Source organism: Cimex lectularius, unplaced genomic scaffold (genome assembly GCF_000648675.2).
Source record: "Cimex lectularius strain Harlan isolate CLEC.00 unplaced genomic scaffold, Clec_2.1 scaffold112, whole genome shotgun sequence".
NCBI classification, from domain to species: domain Eukaryota; kingdom Metazoa; phylum Arthropoda; class Insecta; order Hemiptera; family Cimicidae; genus Cimex; species Cimex lectularius.
Genome location: NW_019392699.1, coordinates 1,070,928 through 1,085,785, shown reverse-complemented (window position 1 = coordinate 1,085,785; position 14,858 = coordinate 1,070,928). Strand labels below are relative to the sequence as shown.

Genomic DNA, 14,858 nt, shown 5'->3' with positions numbered 1-14,858 from the left:
GAATGAGTGTTTCTAGGTTTAAAAATTGCATGCATTGAAAGCTGAATTTAATGGCTGGACCAAGGTCTGATCCTCGACAGCCAAAACTCAAAATCAATGATTCTTGCATTAAAAGCTCAATTCAGTAACCTAGTGAAAACTTGATCATAATAGCCAAATTATATAATTTTGTTAAATTTATTCATAAGAAATTTCTGAATTTTGGATGTCAGTAAATTTTTTTTTCTGTTAAAACTAGACCCTGAATGTCTAAGTAATTGCAGCTTCTTTTTGCTAAATTTGAAATAATTTTGGTTACTTAGAAAAATAAAAATAAACTAGGCAACACAAATTTGATTCGGATTTCAGTCAATTTCCCAGGTACAAAACAAACCAACACAATAGATGTTAAGGGGCGTCGGTGGCTGCAACAGTTTAGGCATTGACATGGCAATCATCATTGTAAGGTAAAGGTCTTGGGTTCGAATCCAGCAGCCCTGCATTCGAACCCAACATACTTACAAATGGGCTTTTTTTTCAAAAACTCCAGCACCCTGAGGGTTGATATGACCTTTACTGTTGTGAGAAAGAAAAAAGTAGATGTTGCTTGAAATAATCAGCTTTTTATCATGCGTTCATCTCATATAAGAAATTCAAAAAACAGTGTCAGTCCTCTCACTTTTCGAACTTAGTCTAAAGAAATGCTAGAAGTGGGAACTTATTGGATGCTGGCAAAATCAGGTAAAACAGAAATTATTAAAATCCCCAGCAAAGCAGGAATTATATTTCAAAATAAATTTTAAAAAATCCCTGATAAAAATACCAGATTGTCTGAATCGAGGAAAATTAATGAAATCTTAAATGGAAACAATTCAGTTATTATATGGGGAAAAGACATTTATTTTATTATTCCTACATATATGCCCAACTGTTTTTGTTGAAAAGTCTTTTTGAGGTAGATACATACAAGTATTTCCTGAATGATAAATGCTATAGTTTTATAGAAACTAACTTTGAAATCAGGTCATGAACTTAATTATGCATGATTATTTATTTTTTATAACATTTAAAATTATATTTATTATTATTTTTTGTGGTTATAATTTTTCTGTTCCATTTCCGTTGAAAACAAATTCTAGACAAGTTCTAGACTAAAAAATATGTTTATATTAAAAAAAAATTATGGGGGTATTTCAAAAAGTATATTTGAACCCTCGGGGTGCTTTGGAAAAAAGTCCATTAGTAAATATGTCTGGTTCGAATGCAGAGCTGCTGGATTCGAACCCAGGGCCTGCACCTAATGGTGATGAGCGCCTTTATAACACCTAAACTGTTGCAGTAACCAATACCATTTGTAAAAATAATAAATAAAAAGTTGAATTATTAGTTGGGTATATTTCTGACATTCATCCTGCATATTTTAATATTTTTAGAACTAATTATAATGGCATAAGTTTTTTGTTTATTGCATATAATTTTCTATATTTGTGGGTTTTTTTAGAACACATTGTATGGCATATTTAAGGATTTTTATTGCATATAAATCCTGGCTATAGTTATCACTGATCAAAACGTCTTTCAATTTGGTAATAACTGTTTAATTTATTACTTTAAAACTGTATATATATTCTATAGTTATTTAGAAATCATGAGATGCGTTCTGGTGTGATGTAGGTTTCAGAAAAACATTTTCTTTATCGTGCCGTTTCGATCTTTATTGAGATCATCTTCAGGGCCTGGGATTTACAAACATCGTTTACATATAACAATTACATTTTGGATGTGGAAAAGTGAATTTATACAATGCAAAATATATTTTTTATATTCAATCAAAGTATTTCTACTCATTCAGTGTTTTTCTTCTGATTGAATATATAAAAAATATATTTTGCATTGTATAAATTCACTTTTCCACATCCAAAATGTAATTGTTATATGTAAACAATGTTTGTAAATCCCAGACCCTGAAGATGATCTCAATAAAGATCGAAACGTTGGCACGATAAAGAAAATGTTTTTCTGAAACCTACATCACACCAGACCGCAGCTCAAGATTTCTAAATAAATATCGATTAACGGTCACTAATCACCCCACATATTCTATAGTGTAAAACTTGATGCATGGGATAGCTTTGGTTTATGATTTATCCATATCCATACTAAGTCATAGACATAGTTTTGTCATGTTATTATTTAATAAAAATCCAAAATACAAGGAAACCAGCTTTACCTGTATTATGCGAACTTTAGAAACACATTTTTCCTTTAAGAAGAAAGCTTTTTTTACTGATACATCAGCTTTTTGGGTATGCAAGAAAATTGCCCAATTTCATAACCTAACTAAAAAACCCAATGTTTCCAATGAAAACAACAATCTAAAAATATTTTAATTTGCCGATATGTTGAAATAAAACTTGAAACTAACCGTATTGTAGTGAAGACATTCCAATATGGAGTATTCATTTCTATAAAATTATGAAAATTGATTTATAACAAATGAACTTGGGTAAAACTTACATGCCTGCCTGTATGTTCTTTTTTGACAAGTGTTTTTGAACCACGAAGATTAATATTTTTATTTGTAATAAATTGCATTTAAATTTAAGCGAAACTCACCTTAACCATTAAAACGCTTAATTAAAAAATAATGTATACACATCTATGTTCACATGCAAGCACGTGTGCACTTATGTGAAATGTTTTGTGCAATAAGGACACTACAGGAATCTGTTTTATATTTCTTAAATTCAAATACATTTCCCTTTTTTATCGACTAGACAAATGTAATTTTAAGAAGTGTGTAGTTAAAAAAAGAAAACACGATCAAAATGAACTAACTGGCAACCAACACTTCCTGATTCATGTCTTCCAAGACAAGACTTCAATTTTAATATACTAGCAAAACAAATCAAGGAAATATTGAATTCAATTTTAAAGATAATACCGAATAGTCTGGATCATCAAAGGCTATCTTCATTGGGCTAATACTTTCAATTTGCAAGGTGAAGAACACTCAAGTTATATATTTGGATTACTCCATCAAAATCCTTTTTCTCTTTTGGAAAAAGTTTCAAAAAATATGAGATCAGTTATTCAGCAGTTGGTAATAATGTAAAAAATGATCAAATGATTCATGATGAATTGTGTAGTCACCAAACCACTTTTATACAGTTTCATATAAAACAAGAGCAAGAAAAAAATTAACAAAGCAAGTGATTCAACAAATTTTTTGTTTGTTTTGTGACTGGTCAAGCAAGAATTTGCAGCAGACAATTTACAATATCGCTTACTACTGCTCAAGGGTAAACCCTCCAATATTCAATCATAAGTCGTGTAGCAGTGTATTGTAAGATTTATTATTGGTTTTATAATACAGCTAAGTTGTTTAAAAAAAATCATATAAATTAAGCGGACTAGATTTTAAAGCTCATTTTTTGGTTTTGGTCAGTCATGAGTAATATTTTAAAAAAATTTCTTAATAATTGAAAATATAATGGACCGAAAGTTATAAATAGAAAATGCACAGTTTTCAACTACAATAAAATAAAAACAGACCATTTTAACAAAATCCAGTACATTTATACCGAGTTTAATATTATATTAGCTAGCAATACTCATGCTAGTGTATTTATTTTAAAAATTATTACATAAATGTGACCAAGTTCAAAATCGCAATTTACTTGAATGTCACAATCAAGCAGAGACCAAAACCTCTCTTTATTATTGTTATATTTTTATCTTTCTCACAGATTCGTTAACATGTCTTTGGTATAATAAATAATGAACATTATAAAAATAAATATCACTGGTCTTACATTACAGTCAATATTATAAAATAAAAAAAAGCCATTACACCTCATGCGAGGAGGCGAGTACTTATAAAAAATATAAATATTATGTACAAATTTTATCTACAAACCTTACCAACGCTAACAGACATATTAAAGCCACCGATAAAAATGTTGACAATTTTGTTGTGTTTACATCGGAAAAATAAATATTTTTTAATTTATTGTTTACTATTGTTTTCTATATTATCAGCACTACCTTTTCAGACCTTTAAGACAATAATATTTAACATTACTGTACAAATGACTTTCTTTTGCATATTTAAAATCATATTTACAACCAATTTCATTTTTTTTGTTTCTAAAAATAAAGAGCATTTTAAATAATACTGTAAATTTTTAGTTTTTTTGTTTGTTTTACAAAATGTCTTGTTTAGAAATTAGTACTAAACAGTTACAATTGTTCTATACCCTTTTTACCAATTTAGGACTTCTCCCCTCAGTCTATTATTCTAAAAGTTGTTTACAATTTCTCAATTGTTTTGCAAACCATGGATTTGGACCTGTTTTACCATAAACACCTTTAATTACACAGCATAACTTACAACTATAATAAATAATTCATTAATAATATAACAAAGTAAAAAAAGAAATGAAATTAAAACTAATATAAAACAAGGCATGTTTTAAATCTAGAACAAATAAAAAAGAAATGATAAAAAAATAAAAAAAGATTTTTTAAGGATAAAAATGTAAAAATTGAGAACAATATACAAAACAAGGTACGGAAAACAGGTAAAGAATGATTTAAACAATTACAATAATAATTGTACACATATTTTATTATTCTCATCAAACTATAAAATAAAGAGGTGACAATTCCAATAGTGTTTTACTATTCAAATTCTCAGATAAAACTAGTTTTATATTATTTAGCATTGACGAAATGAAAATGTTGATGTAAAGCAATATTTTTATAGTTCCTCTTGTTTCCTGTTCTTCTTATTTATTTCATGTTGTCACAGGTATTACAATAACAAGTTCTGTGTTAAATGTATCAGTACTTAGACACGTCTAACACTGTTACAATTAACGTTGTGACAATTTAGACGTAATGCTATTGTTAATAGTCATTTAAAAAGAAATGAAAGTAATAGAAAGTAATTGAGAAAAAAAAGGAAGCAAATGACTCTCAGAGAGGGGTAGAAGTTAAAGAGTCTTATTTTATTTATTTACTAAGAAATAAAATAATAAAGGCAAGTCTAATAAAAATTTCTTACAAGGTAAGTAATGTTAGAAGGATGTAAGGAATAGTTCTTTCTGTAATGTTATTCTTTACATATGAATTTGCTCTTGAGCAAAGGGAAATGGACTTACTACTCATGGAGATCAATGCCTGGAGCTTCTGTGGGACGATTCCGCCCTCTCCCTGTCTCTCTGATCTCTGTCCCTGTCACGATCCCTATCTCGGTCTGACTCCCTTCTATTCGATTCCCTCTCCCTTTCCCTATCCCTATCCCGATAACGATCGTCATAATAACGGGATTTAGAGCTTCCAACTGATGTGGTATCAGGTGGATCTGGCGATTTCATCCTCGAGCGGACATTCTGCCTGGCTGAACTGTCTTCCCTACTTCTATCCCTGTAGTCACGTTCCCTGTCCCGAGACCTAGACCTATCTCGGGCATAATCGGCATAATATTTGTCCCTCTCACGATCCCTGTCTCTGCTCCTGTCTCTATATTCTCTATCTCTTGTCCGGGATCTCTCTCTTCTGGATCTACGATGTGCTCGATCCCTATCCCGAGATCTCGACCTATCTCTCCTCGGGCCGTAGCTTTTTGTTTCAACACCATGTAGAGTATCTTGAAGCGCTGAAACAAGTATCTTGCATCTGTCATCATTTGAGGCTTTCGACTGTTTAATAAGAGAAATAGCTGTGACCAGTGTCTCAATAGCACTGGAATATTCTCCGGTCGCCGCATCTGAAACAGCTCTAGCTATTGCAGAACTCGATACTGTCCTATTTCTTGCCATTATTTCTTCAAATTCAGTTTCAGAAAGGGCGGGTGTTTCAGGCCTATGCTCTGGAGGAGGAGGACCTCCAACATACTGATGCATCCTCGTTTGAGGAGGAGGGCCGTAACCCGGCGGAGGCCCGTGAGAACTTTGGGGAGGCCCTTGAGGCCCAGGTGGAGGACCCTGTGGCGGCCCGTTATGTTGTTGGTGCATATTTCCTTGAGGAAAGAAAGAAGGGTTTCCATGCGATCCTCCGCCACCTTGTGGGGGTCCACCGCCCATCTGTGGAGGAGGGGGACCTCGGTTCGGAGGGCCCTGACCAGGAGCAGGGGGTCCTTGAAGCGGCATTCCTTGCTGATGAGGCATGAACCCACCTGGTCCTTGCATTCCAGGTGGCCTGTTCCAATCTGGCCTCGGAGGTGGTCCTCTTTGATCTGGAGGAGGAGGTGGTGGTGGTCCTCCTGGTAAGCCTGCAAAGCACACATATTTTAAACCATGCTCAGAAAATAATTCAGAATCACTTTCTACATTCATACATTTTCTAAAATGCATATAGAATAAGTTACTACCCCAGTTGTTAACATTAACATATATTATCATATTATATTGCAGATAATAGCATTTGTTGAAAATGTACAAGTTAATTAATAAAAGTTTAGTACAGTCAACTCTTGTTAATTCCAATTTCTTGATAATACTAACTCCTTAGCAGGTCACTTCAGTAAATTGAAAAATTCTTTGCATTTTGATACACTCGGAAATATGAAATATTTTTCTTAACAGGGGGAGAAAAGGCATGCTACTATTATTAATTGAACCACTTCTTATCTTTATAATTTACACTTTTTCATTGTTATAATCCTCTAAATTTCCATGTATTGTTTATTTCCTTACAGCCTTTTTAGAATTTCCTGTAGTTTTTTTTATATTCTGCAGTCAGCGTTTTAGCAATGTGTCCTCATTTTGGAAAATTATTTGAACAAAGGAAGCCAGGCCACATTGAAACAAAAACCACTTCAATTTTTTTTTTTTTGTAATAATATGTAACTATGTTCAATTTTACAGTTAATGTATTTCCGCTTTTTCATTATTTTTACTGTTTTATGTATGTACAATTTAAGTAACAACTTGGAAAAATGCATATCATCTCTTAACATTTTTTTCTCTCTCGATAATTTGAATTATCAAAAGTCAACTGTAATTCAGTCATACAGGAGGGCTTATCATCCAACTATCCATTGGGTGGCTTGGACAATATACAATTCAATTATTTGAAACATTCTATGTAGAATTAGAGTTAGCATATGTAATATCTGTTCATGATAAAAATGACAAAATATTTGACTCCAATAAAATAAAATACAAATTGATTATCAATATACAAGTAGAGTAAGTACCGATACAATAGAAGAGGATGTCTTCTTGTGTAGAATTTCCTTGGCTACTGTTGGATTTCCAAATAAATCAATGCTAATATTACAACATAAACACACAGTTAACTATTACTTTCCAATTGAAACCCTCTGTTATATATGTTGTATTACATTATATATATATTATTACATGATATAGATAGATATAGAGATTGTAGGGATATATTGAGGGATATTTAGGAAAGAGGTAGGAGAGGAGGAAGGTTTAAAGTAGAGAGAGGGAAAGACAGATGTAAGAGAGAAGAGTAATGGAATAAAGAGTTTAAATAAACACGTGTAATTACTTAGTATCATGTCCTGGTGATAAACTGTTAATAGTGTGTTAGCTATTACATGGCGTCAGGTGTGAAATTGACATCTAAATCAGCAAATGTTGAAAGCGAAAAATTGAAAGTCATATTTTCCAGGTTTGGAATTCCAGAATTGTTAATATGTGATAATGTACCATTTGCAGCTGAGTCCATGAAATTATTTGCCAAGGAATATGAATTCGATATTGTTACCAGAAGTGTAAATTACTCCAAGCAAATTCGTTCGCTGAGAGAGCAGTGGGGATCATAAAAATTATGTTTAAAAAAGTTTATGATCAAGGTCAAGATTTTTATCTGGGAATATTAAAATACAGAAATACTCCTCTTAAAGGTATTAATTTATGTCCAACACAGTTATTGATGAACTGCATTGTGAGAACAAAAATTCCAATTAGCCCAATTAAAATTTTTACCCAAGATAAATAACGATGTAGAAGAGAATATAATAAAACAACGCCAGTAACAGAAAAATATTACAACAGAGGTTCCAAAAACCTGGTAGAATTACTTGCGGGTGAAAGTCTACATCCAATACTCAAATCAAGAGGACGGAAAAAAACCTAGGGGTGATAAAAAATAAACACGTTCATTCATTGTGAAGCACTTTGTAACTAACTGGCCAGCTATTTCGAAGGAATAGTATACATTTATGAAAAGCAAACACAACACGGAGCAGGAAAGCTGAAGAATTACCTTATAAATTATATTTTTCTTTCCAAAAGGTAGATTGGGGATGAGGCCAGGAAGACAGAAACTACATTTATTTTCTTGTCGAGCTTTCGGCAGAATATATCGCCTTCATCAGGATTTCGAAAAAATTGCTATATTATATGAACAGGTACATGTGTGGATAACGGAGAGCTGGTAGAACCCTAATATAATCCCCAGGTTCTACCAGTTCTCCGTTATCCACACATGTACCTGTTCATATAGTATAACAATTTTTTCAAAGTCCTGATGAAGGCGATATATTCTGCCGAAAGCTCGACAAGAAAATAAATGTTGTTTCTGTCTTCCTGGCCTCATCCCCAATCTACCTTTTGGAAAGAAAAATATTTAAACTGAGAAGGCTGATCAATCACCAAAGAAAATCTTATACATTATATTGATGAAGATGGGAGATATAATCAAACAAGACAAAGAAAACTGCAAAACTATTTGAAGGACTATGAAATGGACTAACAATTAATTCTTTAAAAGTTCCATTAATTAATTCTAATAATATAGTGTAATTCTATTATGTATTGCTGAGTTACATTGTATAACGTAGTTCAATAGTTGTTTATATGCTAGTAATGATTCTATTATTTCATGTGAAAGAAGAATCATATTACTTCATGACATAGATAGGTATAGGTAGGGATATTTTAGGAAAGTGGCAGGAGGAGAGGAACAGAGTTTAAAACAGAGAGAGGGAAAGATGGATTGTAAGAGAAAAGAGTAACAGAATAAAGGGATTAAATAAACATGTGTAATTACTTAGTATCATGTCCTAGTGATCAACTGTTAAACTAATACACCCTCTTCCTCTTTACATGGATATCAAACAAAAAATAAATAAATTTAATCTGTTTCAGCATTATAAACATATAGCAGAATTAAGTAATTTTGGATTAGCAAAACCTAACAATAACAGTGAACAAGTAAATCTGAAAATTCAAGTCAATTAGTACCAATAATCCCGTCGGGAAATGAATGTTTTAATCCTGTGGTTAGAAATGTATGGTCAAATTAACCAAAGTAATTATTTTGTGTGCAAAGTTTAACATTAGTAAAAAAAGTTGTAAGTTGAGATGATTAGTTGGTGTCTTGAGGATAGAAGTCACGACAGCTCAAGTGGTAGAAGAGCTGTGTTACTGATCTGGAGGTCATGGGAGTCCTGCTCGTGACACTAATTTTTTCAACTCAATAATACTTAGCATGAAAAATAAATCAATAATTAAATATATTGTACAAGTGTCGAGGAATTGGTCAACAAAGAAAAACTCAAAAACTGCAGTCAAGCTTTTCAGCCTATTTAATTCCTTCATCAGGACTGCAATGTATAACTCAAGTATCAACAAATAGTATCCAAACATTTTCAGCCGGGTGGAATCTCAGTGATGAAACAACTTTTTTAAATCTCTGATGTCTACATGGACATGAAAAATATTCTTTTCATGCTATTTGTTTTAACTCGAATTATAGATTATAGTTTTGATGAAGGCATTAAATAAGCCGAAAAGCTTTATAGCAATTTTGCGATTTTTATTTGTTCGCCGCCTCCTCAATACTCATACAACATATGACATCAGAAGGTCAATTAAAAAATAAATAATAAAATAAAAACTGAAATATTATTAAAGAAGTGAACTTTTACCAGGCATCGGTCTCGGAGGAGGCCCTTGTCCGGGTGGAGGAGGTCCTTGGAACTGCATGCCTGGCATGGGTCCTCCCGGACGCTGGGGCCCCATGTTCTGCGGAGGCCCTGGTGGTCGAGGTGGGCCGTTCTGTCGCATCCCATTCTGCCAGTTGTTGTGGAATCCAGGATGCTGCTGATTGGGAGGGCCTCCGTGGGGTCCAGGAGGTCCGCCCATGTGCGGCCCCGGGGGCATCCTAGGCCCCTGCTGCATACCCGGCGGTTGGAGCCGGTTCCTCATCTGAGGCGGGCCCATCATCACCCGCGGCGTCACCGAGTGCGGTCCCGGATGCTGCATCCTCGCCTGGCCCTGGTTGTTGGCGGGAGGCATCGGCCTCGTCTTGGTCTGCGCCTCGAACTGGCTCAGCGCCAGCTTGGAAGTGTAGGTGACGACCGGCGACTGTCCGTGCAGCTCCTTTTTACACAGACGTTCCATGCAGATTCTCATACTCTGCTCCGACCCGAGGGAGACAATGCAGAAACCCTTCGATTGTCCGTTGGACCGGTTCTCGAAAAACTTGACCTCGAGGAAATCGTTGATCCCCAGGCCGACGATGGCGTCGGTCACGTCTTGATCCGTCGTCCACCATGTCAGATTACCAACGTACAGTTGGAATTTCCTACCTGTGTGCTGTGAATAGGAGGTGGAGTGGTTCGTAGCCGCCGGGGTCTCGCTCCTGGGCTGGGATGAATTGCTGCTCGTCGACGTCTGGAGCGTCTCTGCGACGGTGGTCGTCTGTCCCGCGATCACGTCGTCGTACAGATCAATCCCTTCCCCGGCGAATTCCTCCTGTGCGAAGTCGTGTTCAAGATCGTCCGCATACAGGTCAATATCAACGTTGCCCGACATTTTTCATCCGAGCTCGACCATCAGCCTCAATCGTAACTTTTTTCCCGTAAACAACTACCGATTCGAGCCAAGCCGTGGAAAACGCTTGGCTTTGGGTTTGGTTATGTTGTGGAGGGGAGGCCGACTTCCAAGATGGACGGACCGTCACCGCCTCTCCGCCCGACTCCGACCATTACAGATCCGAAAGCGAACCGATTTATAAATTGCAGAATTTACTGCAGATTCGCAGTAATTCGACCGAAACAGGAACCTCGGCGAGGAGAAATTCATCGAAATAGAATATTTACATAAAATCAATATCGGTTCCCGGGTACGGCGCGGCGGCACCGTATTCAAACTAACATGCTTGAAAACATTTGCAAAAAAATCGGTTTATTGAGAAAAATCACACGCAACCACCCATGAAAATGATTAAAAAAACGGTCATTTACAAATTAGAACGATCTCTCATTATTTTTCTCCTAAAAATTTCATATTCACTCATTTTATAATCGAAAATATAAAATAATGCTTAAATCGACGAAAGCGCCTGTTTCGGCCGTTTTTGGAACTTGGAAGCTAGACGAGCTCCCTCCACATTTTAATTAAATTAATCCGTATATATTTAGCGGTCATAATTTACCATATTAATTATTTCAATTAATTATTCTTTTTATCTGTGGTTTTTGGTTGAGATAAAAAAGTTGGTGTCACGAGCGGGATTCGAACCCACGACCTAAGGTTCAATACGCCGCTGCTCTAACCACTTGAGCTGTTGTGACTTCTACCTACAATATCAATTACAAATTATACTCATTGATTTTGTATTAAAAGAAAACAACCTATTGCGCCACAAAAATACCAATATTATAAATTTATAATAGTTCAGTTTTGAAAAATTCAAATGTTTTATGTAGTGTGTGCATATATGAGCAGGAAAACCTATTACATATTTTTTCTAAAATGTCCAATTTATAACCAACAAGAAGCCATAATTTTATCCTTTATCGAAAAGATTCATCATCTCCAAAAGACCAGTTGATTGGTTTATTGACATGCTACAGCTATAAAAAAATTAGTGATGTATGTAACTTTTCAATGAAGTATTGAATTTGTCCTTCACCATCCACTTCTTGACATCGGTCTCCAAGAATGAGATCATCTCGCTCAGCATATTGATGTACTTACGACTACCAACACTGGATGGTTGCTGTTCAAGCTTCCATGCTATTTTTAATATTGTTTATATCTAGATATTATGTTTCACTTGTGTCGAAGTATACAGTTGTTAAAAAATAAATATATAAAAAAATAAAAAACAATAAAAACAATTATGCTTATTGAAGTAACGGGATCGGGTATTTCAATATTTATCATGAATGCCGATATTACACTCAACGATATTATGCCTATTGATTTCAAATTGAAAGAAAACAACCTATTACCACACAACAGTGCCAATGTTATAAATTTATGATAGTACAGTTTTTAAAAATTCTGGTTTATGTAGTGTGTGCAACTCGTATGAGTAGGAAAACCTATAAAATATTTTTTTCAAAAATGTACAATTTATAAACCAATGAGAAGCCATCATTTTATCATTTACAGAAAAGATTCATCTTCTTCAGAAAACCAGTTGATTGTTTTATTAACATGCTATAGCTATAAACTAATTAGTGAGGCTATTGAGCCGAAGGTTGTGGGTTCGAATCTTGCTTCTGACACTGGATTTTTCATCTCAATCAAGTCACCTCTATACATACAGGCTAAGGTCAGAGCACTAATCAGCTGCTAAAGATTAATTATTGAAGACAGCTGGAATCAGAAGTACAATAACATAGGTCACTCAAAAATCCTACAACTATTGAGTAAGGTTAACTGCCAATTATTAAGCGTTAGTGATAAAAAGGTTAAAACCCCTTTAGGGAAAAAGTACTTCCAGGTAGTTACTCCGTGTGAATATAACTATAGCGTGGATGATGACCATCGTAACATAGACTGTTTTACTGATGTACTTATCAAAGGTAAAGGAAGTGCTGGAATACATATACCTAAATTAGGGATCAGCATCTCCTCCCCCTCTTGGTAATAACACCTCAGTTTTTCATGCAGAAATCTGGCCCATTAATGTGTGTTGTTTCCACTTATGGAAAATAAAATCAAGGGAAAAGATATTAGAATTTTTTATGACAGTCAGGCTAGTCTTAGGTCATTACAAAAAGATTTGTCAATCGCTAGACTGGTGGAGGAAAATGTAGATCTTATCAATAGGATCTCTTCCAGGTTTGAGAACAAGGTAACCCTTATTTGGATACCAGCACATAAAGGACACTATGGTAATGAGGAGGTGGATAGCCTGGCCAAAGAAGGCTCTAATACTGTGGTTGTCGGACCATAACCGGCAATACCTCACTCTATGAGAACAGCGAAAGAGCGTATTAAAAACTGGGGTATGAAGCAATTCCTTAAGGAATGGAATCTATCTCCCGGTCACAGGCAATCGAAAGAGTTTGTTAAGGAAATCAAACCAGCAGAATCGAAATGGCTATTCTCTAACTCAAGGAACGAAATTAGGAGGCTGATAGATATCCTGACAGGCCACTGCCCACTGAGAAGACACCTAGTAATAGGTATTCTACCAGATCCGTTTTGCTGTTTTTGCGAAATAAAAGAAGAAACGGCAAGGCACTACCTCACAGAGTGTAATAGGTATGCTAGGTCTAGATTTGAAACTTTTGAAGGAGAACATCACCAAATCACTCCCCAAGATTAAATGGAATCTTGGGGTTTGTGAACAAGTCCAAGAGATCTATGCAGGACACGTGAGCCGACCAAGTCCTGGACCTTTTAGGGATGAGGTACGAGTCTACCTCAGGCATTTAACCCCTTCGGGTCTTTGTCGCCCACCCTGCATAATATATATCTCAATCAAGTCTTTAGACAAAAAGAATAATTAATTGAAATTTTAATTAAGTTTAACAAGCATAATAGGGTGAATCATAAAAAAATGTCAGATTTCATTTTCTTGGAAATGGTAATCCCCTGTAGGCTTTATTTCTTTTTCAAATCCAATTAGATTTGGTCTACTTTAATCCATAGACTATAATATCTTTACTCTTTTCCAAGTTTCTAAATGATCTTCCATTAGTACTTAATTCCTCTCACTTTCATCTTTAAGCTGATGACACTCAGCTTTACATCCAATGTCCTACAAGCTACACCTCTGAAGCCCTCTCTGTTCATTCGTGATCTCATTCTCTTAACCAATGGTCAAGAAATAACAGCATTCTTTTAAACTTCAACAAATTCCAGTCCCTATTAATTTCCAATGAACCCATTAGTAAAGATTGCCTAGCCCCCATCATATTAATTTTTGTCCTAAAGTTAAAAATCTCTGTATTATTTTTAACTCCAAGCATGACCATGTGAGATCAATTATTAAAATGGCCTACTCAAGTCTTCATTCTCTTTGACTCACTCCACAGAAAACTAGAGTTCGCCTTATTAAATCCCTAATAATTCCCTTATTCTTTTACTGTAGCACTATTTTTTCACTTTCCTTACTCTCTTAGATTCACAGATGCTCATTGCCTTCAAATTGTTTAACATTCCTGTATTAGATACTGTACGATCTTAAACCAAGGGATCAAATTTCATCCTATATTAATGCCTTCAACAACTTTAGTATTCTAAACACTTATAAATTTAAAGTTTTAACATATATATTTAAAATTAAATCCAATAAATGTCCTCAGTACCTATCAACTATTTTCCCTCATTCCCTATCCAAATGCACCCATCATATCCCAAGCCTCAACACTCCTCTAAATGTGTGGTGATTAGTGACCGTTAATTGATAATTATTCAGAAATCGTGAAATGCGGTCTGGTGCGATGTAGGTTTCAGAAATCGTGCCAACGTTTCGATCTTGATTGAGATCATCTTCAGGGCCTGGGATTTACAAACATTGTTTACATTTAACAAACACATTTAGGATGTGGAAAAGTGAATTTATACAAGGCAAAATATATTTTTTATATTCAATCAACCTTCTGAAACCTACACCACTCCTCTAAACCTTTAGCCTTATCCTCCAGAATT

At 34.7% G+C, this 14,858-nt stretch overlaps 1 protein-coding gene across 1 annotated transcript; it reads right to left on the bottom strand.

Moving 5' to 3' along the window:
* Positions 1-4,588: 4,588 nt before the first annotated feature.
* Positions 4,589-11,029, bottom strand: LOC106664610 (cleavage and polyadenylation specificity factor subunit CG7185). The gene is made up of 2 exons (XM_014390503.2): positions 9,890-11,029; positions 4,589-6,256 (listed from the first exon to the last, which is right to left on the bottom strand). The coding sequence occupies exons 1-2, from the start codon at positions 10,776-10,778 to the stop codon at positions 5,157-5,159; spliced, it is 1,989 nt and encodes a 662-aa protein (XP_014245989.1). The 5' UTR covers positions 10,779-11,029; the 3' UTR covers positions 4,589-5,156.
* Positions 11,030-14,858: the final 3,829 nt, after the last annotated feature.

Excerpts from the sequence above, each read along its gene's own strand:
- LOC106664610 (XM_014390503.2), bottom strand. The coding sequence starts at position 10,778 with ATGTCGGGCAACGTTGATATTGACCTGTATGCGGACGATCTTGAACAC. Across the intron at positions 6,257-9,889 it reads TCCTCCGAGACCGATGCCTG|GCTTACCAGGAGGACCACCA; the intron begins GTAAAAGTTCAC and ends TGTGCTTTGCAG.